Consider the following 13,110-nt stretch of genomic DNA (forward strand, 5'->3'; position numbering starts at 1 on the left):
TTATAATTAGTGGTTCTGTCAAATAAGACATTAGGTCATTTTTTCCGGAAAAGTAAAATATGTTAGGATAGGTTAATAAAAGACTATCCGCCAATTTAAGTGGCTCAGTACACTGAAGGCTTGTTTCCCACTCATACCACAGTTCCGTGTGGGTCCTAGGGGGCTACTGGTGGAGGTGGGGGCTCTGCTCCAGGTAGCCAGCCATTCAGGGACCTAGGCTCTTGCTGTCTTTGCCACCAGGCCTCCCAGGTCTCTGCAGAATGAAGATAGTATTTTTTTTTTTTTTAAATAAATGGGCCAGAATGAAGTTGCATGGTCTGACCTTCAGTGCAAGGGTAGCTGGGAAGTGTAGCTTTGCTGTGAGCCCAGGAGGAAAGTTAAATGTCTGGCGAATAGGTAGTGTTGTCTTTGCAATAGAGAGTAATGAAGGAACGGATGCTGCCACCTCTGCTGGGGCAGAGAGCTCCTTGGCTCATTGGCAGCCTCAGCTCCCCATCTGCTGCTGATGGACTCCAAGCACCGGGAAGCCATGCTGTGACGCGGGCTTTTGGGGGGTGGGTCTTGGCGACTGGGAGAGCAGGATGGTGCTTTCAGAATTGTGTGGTTCAGGGAGAGGTTGTGAAAGGCTGCTACGAGTCGTGTGGAGGGTCGTGCCATCCCAGAGGCTGTTCCGAAATCCTGACCTGTGAGTGCTGGGCCTTCCTCTGTTGCTTGCCTGTCCCTGTTAGTATCTTGTTTGTCTCCTCTTGTGGCAGCCGTGGGCAACTTTCTCACTTACTGGGTACATTCTTCCAGGATGAATGGGATCAGGCCCTGCATGGCTGGTCAGGAACCAAGTGTCCGAAATGTAGTAGAAGCTGCTCTGATCTCTGGCCCCAGAGGGCTTGGACTGGGATTTTCTAGCCGGACTGTCAGCTGGGTCCTTTTTACTTTTCTCCCCTTGTTCCTCTGCCATTCTGAGGTTTGACTTTTCCCTTGGCACATTCCACAGGTAGCGACGGGAAAGGAGCCCCTGTGTTCACAGGGGAGGTGGACTGTACCTATTTCTTCACTTGGGACACGAAGTATGCCTGTGTCAAGGAGAAGGAGGACCAGCTGTGCGGCCTTAGCGACAGGAAGAGGCGCTACGACCTGTCCCCTCTGGCTCGACACTCAGGTAGGCCGCGAGGTCGTGGGGCGATGTCTATGTCTCCAGGGATCCTCCTGCCTCTTCCCAGAGTGGTTTTGGACATGCTGCTCCTGTGTACTCTGACACTGTCAGCTGTCAGGACCTTCCTTTCCCCATCTCCTCACGCAGCAGCAGATGATTGGAAATCGTGCTGAAATGGGAGGCGGAATGGCTGACTTGGGGCTGGCGTTGCCATCTCAGCTGTGCTGCCTTCCCCACCTTATAATAGTTGAATAGAGACTGCCAGGGATCTGCCGTGTGCCAGGCCTGTGCTTCGGGGTAAATCCTTTTTTAGTTTAAACTCCTATGACAGCATTCAAGCTGGTGGTATTCCATGTAACACATGACCTCTCAGGCTCAGAGGGTGACATGGTTGGCGTTAAGGGTGGTAGGCTGGGGCTCGGTTTGTGCCCTGCGTCTGGATCCAAGCTTCCCCCTTTGTCTCGCTGCCTCATTGCCTTCCTCAGCGTTGTTGCGTTGCCTCCTACCCCCAGCACTATCTTGGATCAGGGGAGACAAGGTGGGCGAGCTCTGGGGACTGTGGTAAGTGCTGTGAACTCCAAGGCAGGGCTGGTCCTCAAGGGCCTGGCTCATGGTGACAGCTTGCTGAAAGAATTGCAGTGATTGATTCACTGGACAAACGTTTTTTGAATGTTTGGAGTCATACTTGGTGCGGGGGATGCTGCAAGGGGCACGGGGCCTGCCCCCGCCCTCGCAGGGCTACCATTTATCAGGAAACAGAAGATTGAATCATACGTGTTGGAGCTTGTGACAGGGTGACTCATCCAGCGGAGACTTTGTAGTTTTACCCTTTTTACAGTCCTGGAAGCAGGGCTGTTGCAGATGGTTGATCTGTGTACTGGAGATAACAGCCGAAGGCAAAGAATGACTTGCACAAAGTCACACTCTCCATAGCTGCTGGAGGACTGTCGGCCCTGTTGTTGGAGTCCTCACCTGGCTTGACAAGCACAGCACTAGAAAGGGGGCTTCCTCTCATGGGTGCATCCTGAGCTCCCCCATGCACGCAGGCCTCTGCCCTAATACCCTGTGTTAGGCACTGCCTCCGGGGTGTGTGTCTGTGTTAAGGAGAGGCTGCCAGGAAGGGGCAGCGGTCAGTTCTGGTTCATGCATGTTCACAAAGAGGTGGGCTTTATGCAAGGAGAAAGAGCCCTGACTTGGAATCAGAGACCCGGCTGAGGACTGGTACAGCCACAGCCAGCTCCGTTTCCTTGAGCTAGGGCCTGCTTTGTCCAGCCTCAGCTTGCTTCCAGTAGACTGGTTGGTGGTACTTATTTCTCGGTCAAGGTTTTCTCAGCTTCACTGTGTACAGCACACAACCTTGGATCTGTGAATGATTCTGGGATACGTCCATGCATCCAGCAGCCCTCCTGCCACAACTCTGTGTGTCTGGGGACCTGCTGGATTTTCATAGCACTTGCACCCAGATAATGCTTAGAAAGCTGTAGGGCGAGAGCTAAAACTCTTCCTACTGGCTTACAAAGTCCCCTGTCTTACAGACTCTACAGCCCTCCAGGCAGGGCTCTCGGACTGTGTTTAGGGCGAGCCTTTGTTTACACTCATAGTCACCTGTGGTCTCTTTTAGGCTACTTGAGCCGATACTTGTATTACCACCTGCTAGCCATGGAGTTTTGCCTTCCAAATCCTAGTCTCTGACATGTAAAAGTAGTATTTTTAAATAAGAATTTTTGTCTAGATGTATTTTTTATCTTTACTTCCTTACTCACATACAAGTTCTAGTTTATGCCTTTATGGCTGTAAGGAGCCCCGGTGGTGCATTTGGTTAAGCCCTTGGATGCTAACTGAAAGGTCGGTGATTCGAACCCATCAGCGACTCCGAGGGAGAAAGATGTGGCAGTCTGCTTCCGTGAAGATCACAGCCTCGTGGCCACTCTTGGCTCATGCTTCCTCTGCTTCCTGTCGAGGTTGGATCTGGTTCTCCTGGGAGATGACTGGATTCTGTACCTTTCGGGTTCAGTGACCATTGCTGTGTGTCTTTGTGGGGCACTGAGCCCAGCTTCTGGGCTTCTTACATGTACGGGTCTAGGTTTCTCCTCACCACACAGCCCTTTGGAGGCTGAAGGGAGCTCCATCCTGGATGCATCCTTGATGGTGTGTCTTTTCTGTCACACCCCCAGGCCATGTTGGTTTCCTGATTTGGTTTTCAGTTTCTGATTTCATACTGCAGGGCTTTGGGGAATTTTGCCGTTTAATTCCCGATTTCCTTATTTACATCTCCTAAGTGTTGGGGTGTGGTTTGCTCCCATCACATTCAACGAGCAACCTCAGAATCTAGGTGAGGTGCCGGGCCTTCAGCCTCCCTGGGTTACAGAGACGTGAGTGAGAGAGGCTGGGTGGATGTCTTAGTGTCCTGGGGCTACCATTACAAAATACCACCAGTGGGTGTCTTTAAAGAACAGGAATTTTTTTTCCCACAGTCCTGGAGGCTGGAAAAGAGTTTGAAATCTGGGTATCGGCCGTGCTGATTCCTTTGAGGGCCCTCTCCTAGTTTATGGTGGCTGCCGGCGATCCTTGGCATTCCTTGGCTGCATGTAGATTCTTCACATGCTGTCTTCCCTCGGGTGTGCCTCTCTTGTATAAGACACCACTCAGAAGGGATCAGGGCTGGGACTCACCCCACTCTGGTATGGCTTAACTGATAATATCTTCAAAGAAGGACCCGTTTCTCCAAACAAGGTCGCATTCACAGGCGCAGGGGTGAGGACTCCAACATAACTGTTTTGGGGACAGAGTTCAGCCCATGACAGGGACCAAATGCTTCACGAGCTCTGGGCCCCTTTCCTTTGGCTTCCTCACCATGTATGATGCGATTCACAGAGGAATAATCGTGGCCTTTCGCTAAAACACTTTTTTCCGTTACAGAACGGGAACAGAACTGGGAAGCTGTGGATGGCAGCCAGGCAGATGTGGAAAAGAAGCATTTTTTCATTAACATCTGTCACCGAGTGCTACAGAAGGGCCAGGCCAGAGGCTGCCCCGAGGACGCGGCCGTGTGTGCCGTGGGTGAGTGGGGCTGAGGGGGACACTCAGCTGCACCCAGCCTGGAGTGAATTACAAAATCATCCTGAGGCATATCTAAGCCTCCTCTTTCTGGGTTCAAAATATGAAGGACGGTGAAGAAAAAAATTTAATGACCCAATTGTAGGAAACTGCATGATACACTCTGAAAAATGTAGAACTTTGATTATCCGGAAAGCCTGACGTTGCTAAAGCCAGCTTGTAACTGGTAACATGGAGAAGCACGTTGGGAAGTATTTGATTATCTGTCCATTTTGTAACCTGAAGAATGACATTGCTAGTCCTTGTGTAAAAGTGATTTTGATTTCGTAGTGTGTTCCTGGGTGCCGCAAATGGTTAAGCACTCGACTACCAGGTGAAAAGCTAGTGGTTTGAACTCACCTTGTGGCGCCTGGGAAGACAGGCCTGGTGATCTGCTTCCAAAAAGTCACTGCCTCGAAAACCCTGGGGAGCAGTTCTACACCGCACACGTGGGGTTGCCATGACTTGGGGCCGCCATGAGTTGGAATTGACTTGATGAGCTAACAACAAAAACGATACTAACTGCGACACTAACTGCCTGGACTTGTTCAACTGTTACGATAAGGAAAATGTTATCTCATAGCCTTGGTAGGAGGGTACTTCTTGGATTCCTTTTGTTTAGTTGTAATTGTTCAGCTGTAATTGTGAACCTGTCAGGTAGAGACTTCTCAATTTAAAACAGAGATTCAGCACCGTAGCTGTTTGTCATTTAAATCTTACTTTGCAAATGCCTGGAGATGAGAGTAGTTACCGCCTGTGACACATGTGAGGTGAGGGTTGTGGACCTGGGTTAGATTTTAGGAACAGTCCTAGTCTTCAGAAGCCATTGTGGGGGTCTCTTTGATGTAATGGAAAACCTCTCTTAACTATGCAAGTTGCCGTGTGGTCTTTTTAAAAGCATGTCCAGGAGCCTACTTAAAAAAGACTGTTGGACAGATTTTTTGTTTTAAAGTAAAGCCAACTGGACAGAGTGTTAAGTGGCCCCCTGGCCTGGCCTGCTAAACAGGTTTGGTCACTTCTTGCTTTGTTCCTGGTGCTGCTGTAATTCCTTGGCTGTACTTTCTACAGCACCCCCGAGTCACAGGGTGGCCAAGGCCCCTGCAATGCTTGCCACCTCTTCTTTCTCTCGTGCCCATGGAGATCGGGGCTTCTTGTTCATGGCTCTCAGAGCCTGGAGGTGGCCTTGGAGCCCTCCTGCACGTGGCTGCTACCCCCCCACCAGGCCTGTCACTCAAGCAAAGCCCACTTCTTATCCTGGCCTGCCTGTGCGGGCCGGAGCAGGGGTCATGGTGCCCAGGCTGAGCTTCTGCTGACTCTGGTTGCCTCTTCATCTGTGTCTGAGTCCCTGAGTGGTGCAAACGATTAACTGCTTGGCTACCAACTGAAAGGCTGGCAGTTCAAGTCCACCCAGAGGCACCTCAGAAGAAAGGCCTGAGGATCTACTTCAAAAAAATCAGCCACTGAAAACCCTAGGAAGCACAGTTCTACTCTGACACACGTGGGGTCACTGTGAGTTGGGGTTGACTCGACAGCAACTTTTTTTTTCATCTGTGCCATGATTATTTTTAACTGTCTTCTGCCCCCCCCCCATCCCCTTTCTCTTTTCCAGATAAGAGTGGAAGTAAAAATCTGGGAAAATTTATTTCTTCTCCCACAAAAGATGAAGGAAACATTCAACTCTCTTATTCAGATGGTGATGATTGTGGTAATGGCAAGAAAATAAAAACTAACATCACACTTGTGTGCAAGCCAGGTAAAAATTAAAGAAGAAAAAAAAGGTGATATGTTTGAATGGCTTTTGCCAGAGGAGTGCCATTGTCCTTCATCCTCTCTTCCTCCCTCACGTCACTGGGAAGGCCAGGTTGGAGGCGGAACTCGGAGCTTTGGAGGCTCCGGAACGCTTGGTAGTGGGAGCTGGGTCATCGGGGTTTTCTCCTCCACCAGCGTCACCTCCCCCGACGGGCGGTGCCCTAGGCTGCTGCCCAGGGGGAGTTTTGTGGTAATTTTCCAGTGGAGCCGTGAGTGTCAGCTGGCTTTCCCTGCCTTGTGATACAACGTTTTCTGCGAGTTGCTTAACTTCCTTGAGAGGGTGGGAAAAATCAGTTTAAAACATTGCTGATAATCTCACCCTTTAGACACAGTGTTCATCCTCACTTATCTTTATGTAGAGGTGTGCATTGTTTTGTAGTCAAAATCAATACCTATGTACACATTTTTATGTTCTTCAAGATGCAGTAGTTTTGTGGGTACTCTCGTATGGCCCACATTTATTTTTGTAATTTTGGGGGGATGTCTTTGTTGGTGAGGAGGCCTGGTGGTACAGTGGTTAAAGCGCTCGGCTGTGAACCAAGAGGCTGGTGGTCCGAACCTACCAGCTGCTCTGTGGGAGAAAGATGTGGCAGCTGCTTCTGTAAAGATTTAAACAGCCTTGGAAACCCTACGGGGCAGTTCTACTCTGAGAGGGTTGAGTCTGACTCAATGGCAGTGGGTTTGGTTTGGTTTGGTTTTCTCTTCACTGGTAAGATGTGGTTGTGTTATTTCTAAACACCACGATTGTTGGAATAATAGCACGTTTCCTGCGTGGGTAACTGCTCTTCCGTGGCCTCTCTCCACTTCGCGTTGATGTATTCCTTTGGATAAGTTCCCAGTTTTGGGATAGGTCAAAATATGACTGACCATCTTTTGACATTCAGTATGTTTTACCTAATTTCCTGCTACTTCTGCCAAGTTTCTTTTTAACAGAGTAAGAATAATGTCTCTGGGGGAACAAAACAGCCCTGGTGGCACAATGGTTAAAGCGATCAATTGCTAACTGAAAGGTTGGTGGTTCAAAACCACCAGAGGTTCCATGGGAGAAAGATGTGGCAGTCAGCTTCTATAGAGATTTACAGCCTTAGAAACCCTATGGGGTCACTATGAGTCAGAATCGACGGCAGTGAGTTTTTGTTTTTTGGGGTGGAACCAACAGTTTGTGCTCAACTACTAACCTAAAAGTTGACGATTCAAACCCACCCAGCAGTGCTGTGAAAGAAAGGCCTGGGGGTCTGCTTCTGTAGAGATTACAGCCAAGAAAACTATGGAGCAGGTCTCCTCTGTAACATATGGGGTCACCATGAGTCAGAATCAATTCTGTGGCAGTGGTAGTTTTGTTTTGTTTCTGCCAAGCCATTTTTAACGGTGAGAATAAGGGAAGATTTTCAGGAATGGATTTGGTGATAGATCTTCTCCCCCATCGACAGGTGATTTACAAAGTGCTCCAGTGCTGAGAAGTTCTGGGGATAATGGTTGTTTCTATGAGTTTGAGTGGCACACGGCTGCTGCCTGCGTGTTGGCCAGGACGGAGGGTGAGAACTGTACGGTTTTTGATCCCCAGGCAGGTGGGTGTTGTCTCCCGTCACTTATAACTGCTGCCTTTTTTTTTTTTTAATGTTTTAGAGAGAACCGCCTTTAAAATTATTTTAGTACTGTTTGACCATAATCTGACAATCTGATATTTGGGGCTTGTTGGCGATATTGAAAATATTGACTAAATTCACTGTTAAGGTAAGTTTGCCGAATGACACACCTGAGGAAAAAAGAAAATAAACCATGTTTGAAAAGGCTTTTCACCTGAATTCTAGCCAAGAAACCTATCCTAGGGAGACTGTATGAGAAGGCCATTAGAGACTTCGCAGAGAATTTAAGTTCACACAGTAAAAGGGGTTGGTGGCGTTGAATCCGTGTCCAAGAAAAAATGTTAGTCATCGCAGCTCTGGTGGCCTGAGGGGAAGATTATCTTTGTCCCTGGGAAGCATGTCTCTCTCTCGATGCCGATGCTGCTGGGCTGGCATGAAGTCACCCTTGTTGACTGAGTTCTGACTGACCTTACATACTTTGATCTTTTTGTCCTTGCTTAGGGTTTTCCTTTGATTTGTCACTTCTCAAAAAGAAAAATGGCAGCTATCAAGTTGAAACAGAGAAGTATGACTTTTACATAAACGTGTGTGGTTCTGTGACCGTGGACTCTTGTGAGTCAAACTCTGGAGCATGTCAGGTCGCAAAAAGGCAAGTAATTGTTTCCAGTCATGGATTTGTTCTGAGGTATTTTGTGCTAACACATATTTTACTCAGGAATGGGTATGTTCTCTCTTACTATTATCACGTAAGGATTTAAATGCTGAGAAAACCTGGCTAAACACCGGAGGGTGCTCGGAGTTTTGCTTCAGAGAAGGGGCAAGCCACGTTCCTTGGAGAGGAAGAGTGGGTTTACGTGGTACTTTAGTTCTGTGTGTCTTGTGCTTCTCAGATGTTACATAGATTTTCATGCACGTGTTTCTCCATTCTGTGTGGTACTAGTTGAAATGGAGTGAGTTGTATCTTCAGCCAGCAGTGCCGAGAGTGGATTTGGGTCGCAGTGAGTGGGGTGGGGTGGAGTGGGAGCCCTCTAAGGCCCCAGCCCCACAAGGGTGCCCCTCTTAGAAATCCTTACCTGGGACTCGTGTGGTACGTCACCCTGCATCCAGGAATTCTAGACTATTGGCCAGTCCCTGAACATGGCAGCATCAGAGTGTTTCTGGTAGTTGTATCTGTTCTGAGAGACATTTGTTTATTTGTTTTTAGTGACAAGAAGGCTTGGAACCTGGGCCTGAGTAATGCTAAACTTTCTTATTATGATGGGATGATCCAGTTGAACTACAAAGATGGTACACCCTATAATAATGAAAAGCATACACCAAGAGCTACACTTATCACTTTTCTTTGTGATCGGGATGCTGGTATAGGTGTCCCTGAATATCAGGTAGGAATTGTCCTGTGTGTGCGTGTGCGTGCATGCACTGGGGAGGGAAAGGAAGAGAGAATGCTCATCTCCAACAGGCAGGGCACAAACAGCATCACCAACAGGGCTCATGACTTTCCTAACCTGCGATGTGGTTTTTCCAGAGGTTCACTGAGATAGCCCCCCACCCCAGCACCCCAAAAACTTGTCCACGAGCCTGTCCTGGGTGCTTTATTTAGAAGCAGAGCTAGTATTAATGAGTGTGGTTTCCTGGCCTAATCATCATGTCTGATTTCATCGTTCCTGTCAGATCTTCCAGGGAACAAGGGCAGTATGGTTCATTTTTTAAGCTGTTAGTCAGGGGGCCGTACACCTCAGTGGCAGCCTGCGACCCTGTTAGTTTTGGGTACAAAAATACGTACAAGCGTAAAAAATCATCCCTCAGCCCCACGTAGCAGAGGCTGGAATTCCATCTTAATTTATTCCTGGGCAATCTTCCTTTTCATAAAATGAAAGGAGATGGGCAAAAAAAATGGGCAAAGCAAACTTAAAAAAAAAAAAATTCTTGCAAAACGTATATAACAAACACAGTTTAGCTCTTTCAACCCTTTTTACGTGTATGGTTCAGTGGCGTTCTTGACATTCTCTGTGTTTTGCAACCATCACCACTATCTCTTTAAATTTTTCCATCACCCTTAACAGATAACTCAGTACTCCTGAAGCAATGACTCCCCCCGGCCCCGCCCGCCCCCCTCCCCCGTCCCTGATAACTGCTGATAAACTTTGGTCTCTATGCATTGGCCTATTCTAGATATTTTATGTAAGTGGGATCATACACTATTTATTGTGTTGGGACCTACTTATTTCACTCAGCATGTTGTCTTCCAGGTTCGTCCGTGTCATAGCATGTATCAGGACTTGTTTCTCTTTATGGCTGAGTGATCCTCCATTGTGTGGATAGACCACCTTTTGTTAATCCGTTTGCCTGTTGATGTTAAAATGTACGAGAGATGTGGTTTTTATTTTTAAAATGCCATTGTCACTTTTGAGGTGCTGGTTTTATGTAATATTACCTTTTTTTTTTTTTTTTTGCCACCCCTTCTCCTATTTCCCTCCTTGGCGTGCGGTTAGGAAGAAGATAACTCTACTTACAATTTCCGGTGGTACACCAGCTACGCCTGCCCTGAGGAGCCCCTGGAGTGTGCAGTGACAGACCCCTACACGCTGGAGCAGTACGACCTCTCCAGGTGAGGGGCTTCCTTGGGGTCCACTGGCTTGGTCTTGAGGTTGAGTCCAGCATGGGGGCTGAGGTGGTGGAGATGCTGCTAGTGATCGTGTGACTGAGCTGATGATGGGGAGTTATGTTAGTGCTGGGGCGCGGGGCCGAGATGGGGAGCTCAAAGCAGAACAAGTCCTAATGATGGTCTGGTGGTTGTTAGGAAATCAGTGTGTGACATGCACTGTTTGGTGTTCTGTGGGTGTGAGCTTTCCCATGGTGGGCGGGGGGGGGGCCTTTAACATCACTGTTTGCAACCAAACTGTCAGCACAGAGTTCAGGGCCCGTGGCCTGCGGTGAGGGTCAGTTGTGATCATGCTGAGTGTCAATCATGGCAAGCTGGTCACGCTTCACTTGATATGTCCACATTTCTCTAACTACCTAGAAACAAATTATCACACTGGAATGTGTAAGCTCTTTAAAAGCAGGCATTTTGCTTTGGAATTATAGCCTAGCAAAATCTGGAGGCAGCCGGGGCGGAAACTGGTACGCCATGGATAATGGCGGGGAGCGTTCCACCTGGAGGAAGTACTACCTCAATGTCTGTCGGCCCCTGAACCCGGTGTCAGGCTGTGACCGCTTTGCCTCCGTGTGTGAGATGAAGTACAAGCGTGAGCAAGTGAGTCTGCCTCCCCGGAGTCCTATGGGTCTCCTTGGCACATGACTGAGGGGGTGGAGGGGCTATTTTAGGACCCCCAGATCAAAGCTGGCCTCGCTGCTAGAGTGGAGGCCTCGGCGTGAGCGTGCGTGGGGCCACCTGTGTAAGCCGATCTCCTCCCAGCAGATGCAGGCCAAACCTAAAAAAATAAAGTCCTGGTGTTGGTGGCCTTTGATCACAGTAAAGGGCAGGGGAAGCTGAATTCAAAAGGTGTCTTTTGAGTGATTCAGCTTCCTGAAGCTATTGCTTCTGGCCTAGCTGGGAGGATATGGGCTTGGGTGAGTAGCTGAGGGGGGCTTGGTCCAAGCGTCCACACTCCCTGGGTACTGAGCTAAACCCCGCCTTTCAGTGGGTTCCACGCTTCCTCGTGATCGTCACGCGTGGTGGATCTTAAAGGTGCACATTTGCTCTGGAAATGGACTTCCTTAAAACAGCTTGTCAGGAACATCCTTTCCTGGCATACATTAAGGGCACCCTGGAAGTCTTTTAAAGGAAGTAGAAGAGTACATTCCAGTGGTCAGAATTCCCTGCCCTGTTGCGTGCAGAGGTGCACGTACACGTTTTCTTTATGGGGGCCGTGACCTCCGTGCCATCAAAACGAGGGAGTCGCTTGTTTTTCTCTTCCAAGGGAAAGTCTAACGAGACATGTTCGCTTTCAGGGCTCCTCTTCCGAGATTGTCTCCATCAGCAACTTGGGCATTGCGAGGGCGGGTCCCTCGATTGAGGACAGGGGCAGCCTCCTCCTTGAGTATGTGAATGGCTCGGCCTGTAGGACCAGCGATGGCCAGCTGACCACCTACACCACGCGGATCCACCTCATCTGTTCCCCGGGCAGCCTGGTATGTGGTGTGTGGCACCTGGGTTGGAGTTGCTTTGGGGCCTCTTGACTGACTGAGCTCCCTGACGTGTCTCAATAGAAGTGAGCCATCTCGGGATGCAGAGGAGGTCAGTGGCCTTATTAAGGGTCAGCACGTGCAGTAACCAGGAGGAGCAAGGAGCTCACAGGTGGTGCTCCCGTGGCTATGACTCTGAAGTCTCATCCTTTAAAACCCTTCACTGCTGGGTTTGAGTGTCAGTGTGAGACGGACACTGTCTGGTCTTCTGTGGACTTGAGATTTCCCTGAGGTTGTACAGATTGATGGTTTGGTGTCTCAATCCCAGAGTTCAACAGTGAGGACAGTGGGGCTGATGCGTCTCAGACAAACAGGGAAGGACAGATGTGTAATACAATTGCAAAACAAGGATGAAAAATTAGGTCAGGGAGCAGAGAAGGTGGCTGAATTTCTTTTGGCCATGAGTTCCTTGGCCAGGGGAGAACAGAATAGAAAATTCCAAATAAAAATGCTGTTGGGGTGTAGTGTACAGCCCCAATTGCTTTTTCACCTGGAGTTACATGTTTTTACTGGATCATATCTTTTAATAATTTCAAAACTGTTGGGTAAATCCAGAGTGACACCATGACTGAAGTCATGTTTATTATTTAAGTATTTACAAGCCCAGATCTGTTACAGCGTCCTCTAACCTCCTTGAAATGGACTAGGAAAATGTGTTTCCTGCACCCCACCAGTCTAAAACCACTTACTGTTGAGCCGGCCCTGACTTGTGGTGACCCCAGGTGTATCAGGGCAGAGCTGTGCTCCACAGAGTTTTCAGTGGCTGGGTCTTTGGAAACAGATCACCAGACCTTTCTTCTGAGCACTGCTGTGTGGACTCAAACCTCCAGCCTTTTGGTTAGCAAGTCGAGTGTGTTACCTGTTTGCACCATCCAGTTCGGTGGACCTTAAGTCACCTTCTTTCCAGTTGCCCTGAAGATCCTCAAGTTAGATGTGTGGCTTGCCAGAACGCTAATTCATTCATCCCAGGGGTAGTTTCTTGAGAATTCTAGAGGATCTCCCGACGAAGGGATAGAATTGTTAGCTGGCTAAACGAGGCCCATGAATGAAGTTATGAACACACAATCCTTTGTGTGCCCTGAGCGTGGGCTTCCATTTCCCTCTCAGGATCTTGGGAAGGAATCCTGGGGGCTTTGATTCCCCAGGCACGTGCCCAACTCCCCTGTCCATCCTCGCTGTCACTGCGCCTGGGCACTTAATGTCCGCCCCTCCTCAGAACCTTTCCCTGTATCTGCTCTTCTCTGCTTGCTTGCTGCCCCAGATACTGGATAGTTCCAGTAA

The 13,110-nt window shown here is 48.8% G+C and overlaps 1 protein-coding gene across 1 annotated transcript in view; it reads left to right on the top strand.

Annotated features, from left to right (window-relative positions):
- IGF2R (insulin like growth factor 2 receptor) overlaps positions 1 to 13,110 on the top strand; it is a 122,968-nt gene that overhangs the window by 65,586 nt on the left and 44,272 nt on the right. The window contains exons 11-19 of the mRNA XM_064292987.1: positions 992 to 1,156; positions 4,070 to 4,210; positions 5,856 to 5,999; positions 7,486 to 7,623; positions 8,143 to 8,290; positions 8,846 to 9,023; positions 10,134 to 10,249; positions 10,729 to 10,897; positions 11,596 to 11,775. Coding sequence (XP_064149057.1) covers positions 992 to 1,156; positions 4,070 to 4,210; positions 5,856 to 5,999; positions 7,486 to 7,623; positions 8,143 to 8,290; positions 8,846 to 9,023; positions 10,134 to 10,249; positions 10,729 to 10,897; positions 11,596 to 11,775 — 1,379 coding nt within the window. The remainder of the gene's footprint in view (positions 1 to 991; positions 1,157 to 4,069; positions 4,211 to 5,855; positions 6,000 to 7,485; positions 7,624 to 8,142; positions 8,291 to 8,845; positions 9,024 to 10,133; positions 10,250 to 10,728; positions 10,898 to 11,595; positions 11,776 to 13,110) is intronic.

The sequence above is a fragment of the Loxodonta africana genome, chromosome 1 (assembly GCF_030014295.1).
Source record: "Loxodonta africana isolate mLoxAfr1 chromosome 1, mLoxAfr1.hap2, whole genome shotgun sequence".
Taxonomy (NCBI): Eukaryota; Metazoa; Chordata; class Mammalia; order Proboscidea; family Elephantidae; genus Loxodonta; species Loxodonta africana.